General features: G+C 35.3%; 1 protein-coding gene across 1 annotated transcript in view; it reads left to right on the top strand.

Annotated features, from left to right (window-relative positions):
* The first annotated feature begins 437 nt into the window (after positions 1-437).
* The window catches only part of pcolce2b (procollagen C-endopeptidase enhancer 2b), a 38,956-nt gene continuing 22,308 nt past the window's right edge, over positions 438-17,085 (top strand). Inside the window, exons 1-6 of the mRNA XM_039760477.1 lie at positions 438-730; positions 951-1,059; positions 7,277-7,532; positions 11,677-11,801; positions 11,909-12,045; positions 13,423-13,586. Coding sequence (XP_039616411.1) covers positions 630-730; positions 951-1,059; positions 7,277-7,532; positions 11,677-11,801; positions 11,909-12,045; positions 13,423-13,586 — 892 coding nt within the window. The 5' untranslated portion in view covers positions 438-629. The remainder of the gene's footprint in view (positions 731-950; positions 1,060-7,276; positions 7,533-11,676; positions 11,802-11,908; positions 12,046-13,422; positions 13,587-17,085) is intronic.

The raw sequence follows: 17,085 nt of genomic DNA, 5'->3' as shown, positions 1-17,085 counted from the left end.
ACAGGGACAAAATAGGTAAAGGGATACATGTGGTTAACTTTACAATTTAAAAAATGTTGAAACGGTTGTTCAGCCATCGTCCTGTGTGTTTTGGTGGAGGGAACTTAAAGAAGGTGAATAGGTGAACGGCGGGTTATCAGTAGTAGATGATTAAAAAATGGTTCAAATAATTGTCTAAACATTTCAAATCTACGGGGAGTATATACTGTAGATAAAACCAGTACTATTTAATATTTCTCAATATTGATTTTTGAGAGAGAAGAAGTAGTTTTAAATTTTTCTTAACATTGTCAATGAAACTGTATACGAGTGAACTGATGGACTTTTTTGTGATCCCTCCTTTCCTGACCGAGACTTTTTCCCTGTGGTGCTTTTTTTTGAAAGGGGAGGTAGCTGCTTGATTGCTACCGGTTTCCTCCTCCTCCTCCTCCTCTACCCTCTGAACAAACGCTATATTCATATTGCGCCGCACGCAGTTCAGAAGCCTCTCAGGGAAGTTAGTACTGAGGGCACCAGTCGGCTTTTTGTTGTCTGTTAGTTCTCGCGCTTGTGTGCGTTCCGTCTGGAGATTCAGTGCCATCATCCTTGTTTCAAGCTTGCGTGGCTGCTTCTTGACTGTCTCGGCGGCGATGACGGCTCCCGTCCAGTGGATTCTCTCGCTGCTGCTGCTTTTGCCTCCGCTGCCGTTGCTTTTCTGTACCCGGACCACGGCGCAGCAACAACGGCAAAGGTAAGACTCGTTTGTCCCCCTAAATGACCGAAGCGTCTGCCCAGTCCCAACAGTGTGCTAGCTTTTGCGCTGGCACCTACGGTAGAGTATGCGATGTATTTTTCCTGACGTTTGAAGCGCACATTCATTAACTAGGTACAGCAATTGTTCCACATATGACAGGGGAGCCCAGATCCTTTACTCACGTGCCAGCATGTCTGTCTTGTGTGATTCATTCCAGACCAGTCTTCACGTGCGGAGGAAATCTAACGGGAGAAAGTGGATATATTGGCAGTGAGGGTTTTCCTGGAGTGTATCCTCCCAACACCAAATGCGTTTGGAAGATCACGGTGAGCAATTATACTTAAAATATTTTGTGTTAAATTGCATCACAGTTATCCGTGTAGTAAGGTAACCAAGATGCGTGGGGTGCAAAATAAACCTTAATGAGCACTTAGTTGCACTTAGCTTGCCATATTGTTATTGGAGGAGTATTTGCTGTACATGTGCTGAACAGTGCAGAGGCAACTGAACACATACATGTGCATACAGTTTCGCATTTGAAGAAACAAAATGAGCGTTTTAAGATAAACTTTATCATTTACTTTTTAAGGTGCCCTGTACATTAATACTGTCTTTATTACATGAAATGTTCTCATGTTGTTCCATTATAAAGTAAATGATAACAAAGTTTATACATAACTACATGTCAACACTGAGGAAGAACTGTAATTAACGTATTTTATGTATAATAATAATATTTGGCAATATCATTATAAGCTAATTGCCACTTGGGCACTGTCTACACATGATGAGAAGTGTCAGATTTTCACCTTCCTCATGCTTATACAACACTGGAGATGCAAATTATGTACTTCTAACAGAAATAAGAAAAATATTTTTTAACTCTTATTCTATCTTAATTTAGATTAACATTTGAAAGTTGTTTGTTAAAAAAGAAGCATTATTATTTCCAAATGTTATGAAAGCAAAATGTTTATCAGATTATTTGTGGAAACAGCAGTGTTTCCTGCCAGGTACAAGATTTTATTTATATATTTCTTTTCTACAAATTCTGTTAATCAGGCAAAACATGACCATATTTTATAAATCAAAGGCTTATATATAACAAAAGCACTCAGTATATAAAATGTGTTATTATTATGACTGCTAGTGGGATGCCATTACCAGTTTCCTTGCATGCTTCACTTTGTCAGTGTCATAGAAGATACTACACCCCTATGGTGAGTTAAAGGTCACTGCAGAATTACCCCAGTATTTCTAGCTCAGCAGCCAAAAGGAGCCCATTAAAAACAAAAGGTTTTGTTTTTATAGTAATGCTTTGTTATCCTATCCGAAACCCAGACTAATGATGGGTAGTATTGAAAGTAAAAGTGTCTGTTGCAAGGAAGATTGGTCTCTCAGTACTTAAATACATTCAAACCTGTGAGTTTTTCATCATTTTAGACTAAGAAGAAAATTAAGGTTGAAAACAGGCATGCAGTACAGATCGTAACCTTCAAAGTTGTTAGCTTTTTCTATAATCAGAAGTCAGTAAGGAAACTGGCAGTCAAGACATAGTGTTCTGCATATAACATCATTTCTTTAGCATGTTATCCTAGAAAAAGTGTAGCTCAAAGTGCTTACAAGAGTTAAAACAAAAGAATTACAATTACCAGAAATAAATAATTGAGAAAACAAAAAAAAGTAACAAAGAAATACAAAACCTAAACAGTACAAATTAACAAATTTATAATGGAAACAAACAAATCCTTGAGCATGGCCAAAATTGATATGAACTAAACTCAGTTTTTTAATCTCTACAGGTTAGAGTTGTAAACAACAGAGTCTGATGCTGTGGTCCGATTGCAGGGGACACTGGAAAAAATAAACATCTAGGGGTTCCATGGCCAAAAATCCCCACTGAGCATTTTACAGAAATGAATCTTACAAAGTAATTTATTGTTGTTATGATGCATCATCATAGAGCATTAAATGCAGTTGGTCTCATTAAACATTAGAGTATCCATATTCCAACCAACATGAAATGTGGCTACAGGGCACTTTTATCAGTGGTTATTAGCATAAGGTGCCACCACAGAAAACTGGAAAAGAAAACAGGGAGACACAGAGATTATTAACAGGTGCTAGTTTTTAAGTGTATAAAATTACAGCATATATTATTATTTATTAGAACCAGCAGAGAAAAAAAGAATTATGAAACAGCCAAATTAAAAAAGTGAGTTTTTATAAGTTTTTTAAAAGGTGCCATCGCATTAGCCTTGGATATTTATTTCTATTTAAATGCATTCCAGATTTTTGATGCCTTTTATAAGATATGGCTAATGATTTGCAAGTAAGAGGCTCCTTAACACCTAGAAGAGAGTAATTGTTTACGCAGAATATTCCTGTCTGGGCAGTATATAATTTTTTCATGATCCTGTATATAGTATATGACTCAGCTGAAGAAATAATAAATATATGAGACTGTTCACTGTAACAAACACACAATTGCACATGTATGTTCAAACCGTATTACTGTGTACATGTCGCTATTTCCTTAATGCCACTCATATTCTCGGTTTTGTTTTCCAGTCTTTATCTGTTATAATACTTTTTCAGTGACATAGTCAGCGTATCCTTGAACAAAGTACTACATAGAAAGGTAGAGTCCCTTGTAAAAACAAGATTTATTTCTATATAGTTTCATACACAGGATGTAATTCAAAGTTACAAAATAATTTTTAACTGGTCTCTTAATCATATGATATACTTCAAGCAAAAATAATTAATTAGAAATTAAATAATTAAATTAAATGAAAATGTGTGAGCTATTTATTTTATCTAGTAACACTGCTGTTTTTGTGTTTCAGTAAAGCAATATCAGTCATTAGGTTTTCATTTAATATACCACTGTGTTCTCTTCTATTGTCAATTGCCCTTGCTTGTTTGGTTGTAACATATATTAGCATCCTTTGATTACATTTTAGCAAAATATACTGAGATAAATGTATGCTTATATGTGTAAATGTTGTATCATTATGTGCTTTACTGTTGACCTGATGTATCTATAAATCTGTAAAAGTTCTCTTAGCCTGTATGCAGTGGTGAGTTAATTTAAGTATAAACAATTGAAATCGATAATCCTTCCATCCATTTTCCAGTTGTGTTCATGCTTCTGCTGGCATCATCAGGCACAAGACATGGGCTGACTTGGGACAGAGGGCCATTCCATTGCAGGCAACAGACATGTTTACACTCTCTGCCTTGGGGCCAATATAGAGTCATCAGTCAGTGTAAATTTTATTGTGGTATATGAGAGGAAAACCAGAGAAGCCAAACCAAACACATACTGGGCCAGGAAGAATTTGCAAACATCATGGTTTATACAGTCATTGGGCCAGAATTTAAACCCAGTCATTCAATGTTGTGTTGGCCTAGCATATACTACTGTTAGTACCCATTGTATATTGGGTCACACAGTCAGCCAGAAGTGAGTTTGAATTTCCAAGCCTTATTTTTTCTGACTTAGGTCATTAGCCCCTGTCCATGTTGCTAATCAGTTTACACTTACATACAGAATATGCACTAATTTATTACTAAATACAATATTAGAAGGAGCACCTTAGTATTTGTGTCTTGTATTTGTGAATTATTTCCTAGCGTGTCCTAAATTTGAGGTTATGCAATATTACAATTTGTCTGCAGCATAACTACTTAAGTGTTTTGCATTATTATCCACAGCTGTAGAGAGGGTAGGTTCAAATCTTAAATTGATCACAGTATAGTGTTTGCATATTTTCTGTTACCATGAGGATTTTGTCTTGGAACTTTGTTTTCTTTCAGTATCCAAAAGCTTGGCAAGTTACACTGAGAGGCCACTTTAAAGTAGCCCAGTGCAGAAGTGTGTGTTTGTGCAGTATGTGCTGGACTGGACAAAAGTTAAAAGTTAGTCTCTGGTTTGCATTTGTGGTTTATGGTGCAAGCTTAACCCCTTTCTCTCATTCTATATACCTACATTGGAATGAGTAAGAAAATGCATGAATGGATCCATAGTTGAGTAATGTTTCAGAGCTTGGTATTTCACTACTAAAGCAAGCACACCTTTATCAGCTGATTATGGTCTTTCAAGGTGTATGCAAAAGATAAACATATTAGTTACTAAATTTCCATAATGCACAACAAAAAATGAAATTATTACTATAGTTTAAACTTTTGAACTTTCAAAGACTTGTTTTGTGTGGATAGTTTGATGAGTGTCTGGATGTGACTTACTTGAGTGAAGCTGACTGCCAGCTGCAAGATTAACTTTTCTGCCCCCAGGGACAAATATGTTCAAGTTTTGTGATTAACTTTGCAATGGTTTTAGACATGTTGCTGGCACTTTCTATTGAATGTTAAAAAACTGTTAAAAAAACAGTTAGCAATCCACTTTTGTATAAGGAAAATACCTTACAAAGGACCTGGGTAGCTAAAAACTAACAGTTAACAATGATGAAAAACAGACAAGGTATTAAACTAGCAAATTTTTAACTGCACATACTATCTCAATACATGCCATTTTTTTGCAGAACTCTATCTTAGGCACAGTGAACCGTTATTTTATATAGCACATTAAAAGCACACTAATTCTTTACATTTTATTACATTTGATAGTGAACACTACCTGAAAGCTCTATTGGTCATTATTTTACATTGCTGTTTAAATTGATGTTTAAAGTCTCTCTCTTACCATTTCAGATATTCATTTTAATTAGCACCTTTAGGATTTATGTGTTAATGTTCATTTTGTCTAATGCCCTTTATAGTAAACACTCTGTGATGCACAGTCAATGAAAATCTTAATGTTGAACCTTTATTGTGAGTATATATCTTGTATTATTCCAAGACTTTTTTCTTATTCAGCCCTTTCTCTATCCAATATTTAAGTCATGTTGCATACCTATTTACATTTTGTCACAATTATTTATGATAGTGGCTTTAATAAGAATATGAATATTTTAAATAAAATATTCAAGCTTTTTTCAATGCTACAGCTCTGAAAGTACTTATCAACAATTTACTTGAACGTACTGCATTATATATTTTTAGAGTATAGACTGTTTAGGTGATTCGCTCAGAATGACACAATATTGGTAATCTGAACCTGCAGCCTTGTGGTTAGGCATTACACCACTGGACTAGCTCAACTTACTAATTCAATGCAGACAAAGTTTCTAAATCACATATTTCTTATTATGCCAGCATTTGTGTAGTGTCAGCCAGTGGTTATGAGTGCATTTTTAATATACTTGGCAGGTTCCACACTGTTGTGGTTGCAATGTGTTAGTAGCCTAAGGTTTATTTTTCCACATTTCTAACATGCTAGTGAGAGGAAAGAAGTAAAATACAATTGTTCAGATTCAGATATGACTGCTGATTGCTGGCCTTGGAAAAAAGAAACCTTTTGAAATGTGAGGCTGACCGCCAGTCAAAAGCAGTTATATGGCAATATATAACACATAAAGCAGTCTGCCAACAAGATTGTTGAGATTTTTTTTTTTTTGGTGAATCCAAACCTGAAGTGATCCTTAAGCTTTCAAGCTCACATTAAGCTGTAAGGCCTCAAAACATATTTATTCCACATTCCACAATAACACAAGTTAATTAGCTCAACTCTCCACACCTCTTCCTTTTAAAAGAGTTATTATTCTAGATTTATTCATTAAGTTTAGCATAATCTGTGCATTGACTTCCTTGAAGAACACTCCTAATGGAAAACATACAATGTTCACAAGGGATGTAAGACTATGTAATCTTAAATGACAGAGATGCATAACCACCGTAGGAAATTGCATGTGCTGCCTATTCACATTCATGCAAGATATAGTTCACTTGGAAACATAAAATAAGAGTTCTATTTACAGCAAAAAGAGCTACATAAAAATATAAGGTGTTTAAAATTTTAGAATCTATATTACAATAATAGGGCGGCATGGTGGCGCAGTGGTAGCGCTGCTGCTCGCAGTTAGAAGACCCGGGTTCGCTTCCCGGGTCTTCCCTGTGTGGAGTTTGCATGTTCTCCCCGTGTCTGTGTGGGTTTCCTCCGGGCGCTCCGGTTTCCTCCCACAGTCCAAAGACATGCTGGTTAGGTGGATTGGCGATTCTAAATTGGCCCTAGTGTATGCTTAGTGTGTGGGTGTGTTTGTGTGTGTCCTGTGGTGGGTTGGCACCCTGCCCAGGATTGGTTCCTGCCTTGTGCCCTGTGTTGGCTGGGATTGGCTCCAGCAGACCACCGTGACCCTGTGTTTGGATTCAGCGGGTTGGAAAATGGATGGATGGATATTACAATAATAAAAGTGATTTGGGATATTTACTATGCACTGTGTGATATAAGCCACTGATTGAATGCAGTTGAGGATTCTATTAAGTTTAAAAATAAAATGAAAAATTGTTAAAGGTTTAGCAGGTTCAGTTATATCACATGTGAAATTACTATCAATAATACATTTTTATATATACAGTATATATATATATGTATTTGAACATTGCAGCTCATTCATAAGTATTTTTCTGCATTATTTGTAGGTTCCAGAAGGGAAAGTTGTGGTTCTCTCATTTAAATTAATTGATCTGGAAAGTGACAGCCTCTGTCGATATGACTATGTTGATGTATACAATGGCCATGCAAATGGACAGCGGCTTGGCAGATTTTGTGGAACTTTCCGCCCTGGTGCCATTGTTGCCAGTACCAACAAGATGCTGGTTCAGATGGTTTCTGATGCCAATACAGCTGGTAATGGCTTCATCGCCACTTACTCTGCTGCTCAACCCAATGAGAGAGGTACGGTCTATTAACATATAACTGCTTAAAGCTGTATTACTGTTGTATTAAAGAAGAGGTCATATATAGTAAGTCTTGTAGTATTATTGTTTTGACTTTGGAATCATGTAGCAGTTAGGATCTCATAGTAAACAATAAAGGCAAGTAGATAACTTTCTTAAAGGTATAAATGCTTACATTTAAATTCAATTATGTGTCTGTCTCTAAAAACTATAAAGTAAAAAAGATCAGTTTGGAAGTTTATGTGGGCTCACCATTGTCCTCATCTGGCAAGTACTGAGACACAGTAAAGATGACTATGCACTTTATACAGCTTAGATTTTCTCTGTTCATTCTTCATTAAGCCAGATGTAAATTCTTCAGTTATATACACACTCTTTCAGCATCAGTGTCATGTCAGGGATGTATCTTTTTTTAAGGTCACAGTGTGAGCTGGAACAAATTTGAAATTGCATCAGTGTACTTGCTAAATAGTCATTTACTTCCAGGACAAAATGACTTGAGTGGAAGTGCAAAACGTTGTCCACTTAGTCTGCAATGACAACTGAGAGAAATAATGGGTGTTTTACAGAATTATATAGTAATGGATGAAGCAGTATACTGTATGTAAATTCATCTTCTGTTTTTGCATTATTTGGGCAGACTGTAAAAAATACTTTTTCCAAAACAGAATACCATATAAATAAAGGAATTGTTCAGTTTGACCCGGTGTTTTCAACATTATAGGTCTTGATTTCATTTTTTACTATGCTTCTTTCAGTGTTGAAATTGTTTGTTGTATGCCAGAAGCAGAAAGTGCAAAGTGGACACTAAAAAAATCAATCCTGTCTTGTTTACTGGGGTCTCTAAATTGCCCTAATGTATGAATACTTGCTATGTCTTCACTTCTCCATGTGTGTCTCATACTTCCTCTTTCACTCACTTTATCAAAGCCAAACTGTCCAATCACACCAAAGCCAAACTGACCAGTCAGATTGCTCTAAGGGATCAGATACACAGACCTTAGCTTTTTATTACACAGTAGATTTCCTGAAGGTTCCTACAACTACCCATGGTATTTTGTGGCTCACTTAACTCTTACTTTATAGGCAGTGTTGATGACCTTAGCTTCAATTTGTATAGGAAAATCACAGTGACTGCTTGCATTTTACCTTGCATTTAAAAGATGAAAGGTATGACATATTTAGGCACTGTGCTGTTTTTAAACACTTGTATTTGTTGTTTTGTTTTGCATATTACTTACTAATTTGAGCAAAAATTATATCATAAATGCATTGGGTCACAGATGAAATGCAAGCACATTGTTAATTTTCGTGCTTACTACTGAATTCAGCATGACTTGGAAAGTTGATTTTCAACTGCAAGCCAAACATGAATATCAAAGGAACTAGAAGAGATGGAGCTCATGTACTATGTGAAACTTTGCAAAGATAATTAAAAAAGAAACAAAATCATAAAAAAAATAAAGGGAGGAAATAATAATAAGACCTTTAGTAATTTCTTCCATATTTTTCCTGTAAGTATACAATGCAATTGCTGTACAAGTAATGCCTCTTTATTTCATTTAGTGTCCCTTTTTGAAATGGAATAACGCTTAGAAGCCTGGTTCTTCTTCCTTGTTCTGGTTGCTGCCATTAAAGAAAAAAACCTCTTTATAGTTAAAGTAAAAGGACAAAGTAAAGTAATAGTTAAAACAACGAATTTGGGAACTTTCATTCATTCATTTGTACTTTGTTTGCATGTTTATTTTAATATAGTCATGCATATCCCTTTATAAAGAAATACATGTAAACATAAATAAGTCAGCAAAGTAAAGAATATTTAATTGGTACATAAATAAATATGTCGATAATTAACAAAAATGATGGCACTATACCATAGTTGGCAACTATTAAGGACCTGGGTTTATTTCTGGACTGGTCACTCTTTTTTGTAACATCTTCTTCTTTTGAGATCTGTAAATATTCTAAATATTCATGGCATTGGTATCCTTGCAACCATACTTTTGGTAAATGTAAGGTAAAAATATTGAAGGAGTGCATATGAATAAGAGCTTGTAAATTAACTTCATGACTAAATGTGCCAATCTTAGTAAATGCATAACTACTATTAATAATATGGCTGTTTCAGTGAAGCATTAAGGTAGTGTTACTGCCTCCCAGAACTTGGACACAAGTTGAACATATGTTCTCTCATAATACTATTTATCTTGATTTCTGTCAGAACAACATCCCATAATCCAAAAACCATACTTCCTAGATTGTATGTGAGTCCTAGAGACATGTACTTTGTGATTGACTAGAAATCTATCCTGGACTGGTTCCTGCCTTGTTTCTGTTCCTGCAAAACTTGGCCCTGTTTCCCTGTGATGCTGTGTATGAAACTGGAGGTTTAGAAAACAGATGGATTGAAGGGTTAATAGAAAAAAACATTTAAGCATGGCAATAAGTAAATGAACACAGAAAGAAACAACACTAAATAAAAAATGAATATATAAAATACATTTTATAGAATTATATGTACATTAATCCTATGTATGGTATACTTCATAATATTCACATAATATCTTATTAATTTTTATATAATTTATTGCTTTCAGAAAGGTAACTGCTGTATGCTTTTGTATGATCACATACAGTAATATGGAATCAGGTGGAATCAGACTTCCACTGAAGTTTGTAGATAATGAAAAATATATCAATCTAATTTCTTTCACAATGATTGGCTCTCCATGCCAAAGCTGAGAAAGACAAAACATAGGATAGCATGGTATTTAGAGGCAGCAGCAGGCAACACAGTTAAGTGGATTTGGTACATAGTGTGCTGCCACAGTGAAGATAGAAGATTGGCAGTATTTAATTAATGAAAAAGAATTGTGAGATGAAAGTAAACATTACAGAAACGGGTTAATATCAGAATTTTCTAAACGAAAGCAAAACGACAAAATTCAGTATGCAAACTCAAAAACAAGGTAAAAAACACAAAAATTCCTGGCTATTCTTCTAAAACAAGTTACTGACCGTGATTAGAGAACTATCCATAAGCTTGAATGCTGCTGCTTGCATATAACTTCCTGTCAATGATTGATAACAATAGGTGTTGTTGCCAACAACAAAATAGCCCTGGGAACCCCAAAAAGCATTTGTGCTGGAACACAATAATCAAAAGGGTGATACAAAAAATGCTAAAAACACAATGATTAAAATAACTTTTTAAAGTTGCAACACTGAAAGCATGACTGATAAAGACATTAGTTTTACTGGATTTTTATGAAAATTTATGGAAAAAGCAAATGATAAAGATGCTCAAAATATGAACAGACAAGACTTTATCCATTATCTGAACTTTATTAGTCTATTACAGGGCATTTGAACAACTAGAGTTATGTGTGGGAGCATTGGGTTCATGGCAAAAAAACTGCACTCCACACCATGGCATGACATATTTACTCATATTAGTCCAAATTGCAATCACCGTTCACCATTTAACCAAACATGTACATCTTTGGGATATGATAGAAAATACACACAATCATGGGGAGATTATGTGAACTCCACACAGACGATGAAGTGACCAGGAAATAAAGTCCTTGGAGCGTTGGGACATCACTGCTTTGAGTATCTCCAATGACTTGTAGAGGGTGAAGTACCAACTATGATATATAAGCACCTATCTTAGGACTAGCATTTTAAGGGATTGCAGGGAAACTCAAATAATGAATAGTTAGCTCAGATGACTCTTTGGTAGCCTGATATTGTATGTGAGTCTAGTGCTTAGCTAATAGCTAAAATCTTATAGAGTGTGAAATAGAATAAATAGGGCAACTGCCAAAACTTTCTTTTGGGATGAGGGTTCACATGGAGAATGGTCAACGGTAACAAAATTGACTGAGGTGGTTTGCCAGGCTGTACCTGTTTTGGTGACATCTCTTTCAGTTAGTACCTTACCTTTGTTATTGTTGGGGTTTTTTTGCTGTGAGAATTGCTATATTAGGTAAAGTGACTGACTGACTACATACTGCATCTATTTTTCTTGAATGTTTCTGTTTGTTCAATTGATCATCAGTCATAATATTTGTTTAACTTTAGAGAGACAATAAATATGTATTTTGAGGCATATTTTCAAACTTAACATGCATTTGTAGGTGACCAGTATTGTGGTGGCCGGTTAGATAAACCTTCTGGCACCTTTAAGACACCTAACTGGCCAGACCGAGACTATCCAGCTGGCGTGACCTGTTCCTGGCACATTGTGGCTCCAAGAAGCCAGGTAACGTAAATAGCATGGCAACATGAACTTCATAATGTGTAAATTATTGTAAATAAAAAATATTAGATACAATTTGATTGGCTGACTTTTCCATTCACCTGTCCAAGATCATCGAAGTCAAGTTTGAAAAGTTTGACGTGGAGAGAGACAACTACTGCCGTTATGACTATGTGGCTATTTTCAACGGGGGTGAAATCAATGATGCGAAAAGAATTGGAAAGTACTGTGGCGACAGTCCTCCTGGGTTAGTAAATGGGCTCCTTTCTGAAGTATTTGCTTTGAGATATTGTTGAATATTTTTTTTAAGATTTCAGAAGCACTTTATGATACTGCAACCTATAAACTGTTTTATATAAAATGAAAGGAGCAATATGAGATAAAAAGTATGTATTATTCGTGATTGCTTTAAAATCAACTGGTGATAGTGCACACTGTAAAATGCAGTATGTACTATAGCTTGATCAGCTGAGTCTGATTTTAAATGTTGTTTGTAATCATATTAAAGGAAATTTATAAAAGCAAAAAGGCATATATACAAAATTAAGGTTTAATTATTCCTTACTGCTTTATAAAGCACATGGTAGTATTACAAACTATAAAATACACTCTTAACTACTAAAAACTAATCTGTTGTTTTGCTTTCTAATACTGTCATTGATAATGGTGGTATAAAACACACTTTACAAAAATTAAAGGCGCTATATAAAATAAAAAAAGTTATTTCTAATTGCTTTTTACAGTACTTTGTGATTGCATATAATGTTAAAGACAATGTATAACATTTTTCATTCATAGTCAGTTTAAAATTCTTTGAAATAATGCTGACAATAAAAGATTGATTAATGTTAATTACTTTCAGATGCTGTTTTCATAGTAATTACTTGAAAGGATATTACAAAGAAGTAAACACCAGTTGGTTAACAAATCTGAATGTCGCTTCTGTTCAGTTTTATACCCATTTAGAAATGTAGTGTGAATTTCATTGTGACACATCTGAGTTTGTGCTATGAAAGGTATGCTTTAAAATAAAGATTGAGATTATTATAGACACAGGTTGAGCTATTAAAAACAGTAGATACAGGGCTCCTACTGGTTTTTGTGTTAGGGGGACGAAGGATTGTTACAGTTCTTTAGAGTTACAGTTCATTTCCTCATATTACCTGTCAGATGGGTATTCTTAAAATAAAAAAAACATAGCTTTTGCCTTTAAAAAAGATAACTAAAATACAATTTGCATCATTTAATTTAATAAATAACTAATCACTGCTACCTTTATTTTTTCACTGTCTGAGCAGGATGCTCTGTTACAAGAATACTCACTTTTTAACCTTCACAAATTAGGACATGCACCAAATTTCCCTAGGCATATAAGCTGAATTTTTGGGTCACAATTTATAACTGAAAACAACACATGTCCCCGGGGTCTGCTTATCAAGTGTGTGGCTACAGTGACTTTGAAAGTCTTGGAGGCTGACAGACAAGCCCTGCTCAAAGTAAACAACATCTACTAGTTCATTTTTTTCATTCTTTAAGAAATGGAAATACCTGACCTTGTCCATTTCTGTTCTGTTTTGTTTTATAAGGTTATCCTTTTTGTTAATTTTCTCTCTTTTTTTAACAGGCCTATCATTTCTGAAGGGAATGAGCTGCTTATTCAGTTTCTCTCTGACTTGAGTCTAACCGCTGATGGCTTCATTGGTCAGTATAAATTCAGGCCTAAAAAATACCCAACAACTCCAGCACCTCCTCTTACTACCTCCACACTTAGTACCACAGCAGCAACAAGTAGGTACTTCTGTTTTTTTTTTCTTAATGTCTTTCAGTTGGTACATGTATTCCCAGACATATCAAGATTAGATATCTTCTAGTTCTGGATAACTTTTAAAGATTTTCTTTTATCAAATCATTTTATGATTCAGTGATCCCTTGGCTGACATCTGTGACCCCACTTAGTACAGTTAACTTGTTAACTTTTCTTTCTATAGTTATGTTATTTTCATGCCACTCTTACAATCTTTTTACCTTTATTCTATAAATCCCATATCATATTAGACATCCTTTCCAGCAGCTTTCAGTCATAGCCTTCATTTAAGTTGGAAGAAGTTAGTGCCGCACTCCCATGAAGCCGGTCACCTAATGTGACATACTTAACAATTGAGACAAACTAGCCTGTGGCTGGCTACAATAAAATCAGACAGGTTTGCTTTTCTCTTAAGTCAGAATGGCTGGGTTCTGTGCATAGGAGAGTTGACAACCAATGAATGTCCATAGAACGTTGTGACAAAGATTAAGGAATATGTATATTTAGAACCTCACAAACAGAAGAGAGGCTGATCTTTCCAAAGCCTTATGTTTTATGTATGATAACAGAATGGAAAAAAGAAAAAAGGCTGGGACTGTCTCTCAGATCATTGCAGCTGTTAACCCTTAGTACAATGCTGGCTCCATCTGGCAACATTACATACAGATGAGAGGCTCGTCTCTCTGATGTTTCATGCTATATATGCCATGATGAGATTACTGCTGAACTCGCCACAGCTGTTAACCCTTCAAATAGCAAGGGGCAAACACAACTGTGCTGGTAGATCATGTTTATTCAGTAAATGTGACATGGGCTGATTTTTGGTCCAAAAGTATGTAAATTGACATGGTGAAGCCACAAGATCGGTGACTGCAATTACCAAATCTAGCATACCTCATGACTAAAGGTCCTCTGCTTAAGCTGCATAGAACTTGTCACAGGAAGTAGATGGAATTAATGGGAAAAAAATAGGAATTTTGTAACACAATCACATTTTTTAACCATTTGTTATCAACAATGTTACATATTTAGCAATTCTTTAGAAAAGTCAGGGTTGACTAATGTAAACTATAATAGATAGGCATAGTGGTTTGCGCTATTGCCTATCTGGTTCAGTGTTTGGTTCAGGTCTGATCCTGTGCACTGTCAATACAGAATTTATTTTGATCTTGCTTAACTGTGAATTCTGTCTTTCTCCATATGCCAAAGACTAACAGGAATTATAATTATTGGTACAGCGTTGAGTATGCATGTCTTGCAATGGACTGGCACCATATGTGGGTTCCTGCTTTGTACTTAATTGATAGACTCCCTAAGATCACGTTGTGCAATAAGTGTAGCCACAATGAGAATAAACAGTAAATTATGTTTATTCTTGAATATAAAAACATTGCTACGTTATGAAGATACATGTTTGACAGCCTAATGAAGATACATTGAGATCATTTCCAATATTTTCAAATGTTTATCCTTTGGACACATTCATGGTGATTGATAAGGCAGCAATAAATGGATCATTTTTACAGCACAGAGAAAAGATAAAAATCAGCATGTCAAATAGCTACTTTAACAAATTCCACGTTTCTGTGTTTAAGTCTTTAATCAGTGAATGAATTAAAAAAAAGTAAGTAGAGAGAATGAATTAAACCTGGAGACTTCTGACTTTTAGTTCCTCTCCTTAACTACTGGGCAACAGTCTTCCTATCATTGATATTTGGTACAGTTTTTTCTGTTTCATACATAATAGTGTCTTAGATTATTGTTCCATGGTAGTAGCTTTTTTCAGTTAAGGATGCTCAGGGCTTTCATTGCTCACATTATAGTAAGACCTTTTTACTGATGACTGAGATCACATTGCCTTTCCCAGACCTTACATGTTCTGAAGTGAAACTTGATCATAATATCAGTAGGCCCAATTGTAGAGTAGCTTATATATTTTATAGTGTTTGACAATTGATTAAACAAAGTACTGTATGTGTAAATGCACTTTTTAAAATATGCAGTTATTTGCTGTAATCCCACCAAAGATATGGGATCAAAAAAGAAAGGTGCACCCTCTAGTGGCCACTCAAATCAAACATTATACAGGCATGTGAAAAAGTAAGAACAGCACATGGAAATTACTGTCCTTTTCAATATATCTGAACATTTAAATATTTTATCTCAATACAGACAGTGCCTACAGGTAAACGTGCTATACCTGAATAAAAACACAAGGAAAATTTGCCCTTTTACTTATTTAAGTGAGAAAAGTATCAACAGATGTTTTGGTCTACTGGGGAAAAAGTAAGTATGCCCTTGACCTCAGAAGCTGGTATTGCCCCTTTAAAAGAAATTACTTCTTGTAGGTGTTTTATGTAACTACCCACCAGTCATTAACATTGACTCGATGAAATTTTTGACCATGCAAAATTCCTTCTGTTGCAAGATGTTTGTGTTTTTTTTTTTTTGCATGTATTGCCAGTTTCAAACACCCACAACATTTAAGTGGGATTCAAATCAGGGCTTTGACTAGGCCATTCCATAACCTTGCATTTCTGCATTTTCAGCCATTCCTTGGAGGATGTGTCACGTCCATTTCTGGTTCAACTTTAACTTTCAGACAGATGGACTTGCATTCTCCTCAAGCATACTTTGATATGATGCATAATTCATAGTTGACTCAAAGACTGCAAGTTGCACATGCCCTGAGGTAGCAAAGCAACCCCAAACCATAACATTTCCACTACCATGCTTCACAGGTTTTTCTCCTAAAATGCTGTCTTTGGTTTACACCAAACATGTCAACTGTTATTATGGCTAAGCAATTCTATCATTGATTCATTTGTCCAGAGCACATTGTTCCAGAAGGCCTGGTCTTTAGTCTAATGTTCTTTTAGGGCAGAAAAGGCCTTCTTTTGGCACACTTCGCAAAACATGTCTAATTTATGAAACCTTTTTCTTATTGTAGATATTTGCAATTTGACACCAACTTTTGCATGCATGCCTATGTCAATCAAACACAGGAAGCTTTGCAGTCTACCTGTGACTTTACGCTAGATAAGATAAGTAAATAAATATAGGTAAACAACATTCAATGTGTCTTTTATATAAGTAACATATAAATGTTTTTCATATAAAGGCCATCAGAAAACATAATCGCAAACAGAACTTTGCACGATACCTCAGCGAGCTCTGTAGGCCCTGCTGTTTGGTTGAAGGACACGTGTGTGGCAGATTCACTGGCAGAATGATGCCTAACCTCTTGCTGCATCCAAATGGTGCCATCTTTCGTCTTTACACCTGGTTCAGTTGTTCCTATGTGTGACTGGACGTTTCTTGCGGGGAGGGCTTCTGTTCTCTTTTTCAAATCTCAAATCAAATGTATGTTTTTATTCTATAATAGTAACAATAAGAGCAGCTCACTACTCAAAACGGTAAAAGCAGGAAAGACCCGAAATTGAACCCACAACCTCTTGATTATGAGACAGCATTTCTTACCTT

The sequence above is a fragment of the Polypterus senegalus genome, chromosome 1, assembly GCF_016835505.1.
Source record: "Polypterus senegalus isolate Bchr_013 chromosome 1, ASM1683550v1, whole genome shotgun sequence".
In the NCBI taxonomy this organism is placed as follows: domain Eukaryota; kingdom Metazoa; phylum Chordata; class Cladistia; order Polypteriformes; family Polypteridae; genus Polypterus; species Polypterus senegalus.
This window is presented reverse-complemented; position numbering and strand designations above follow the sequence as displayed.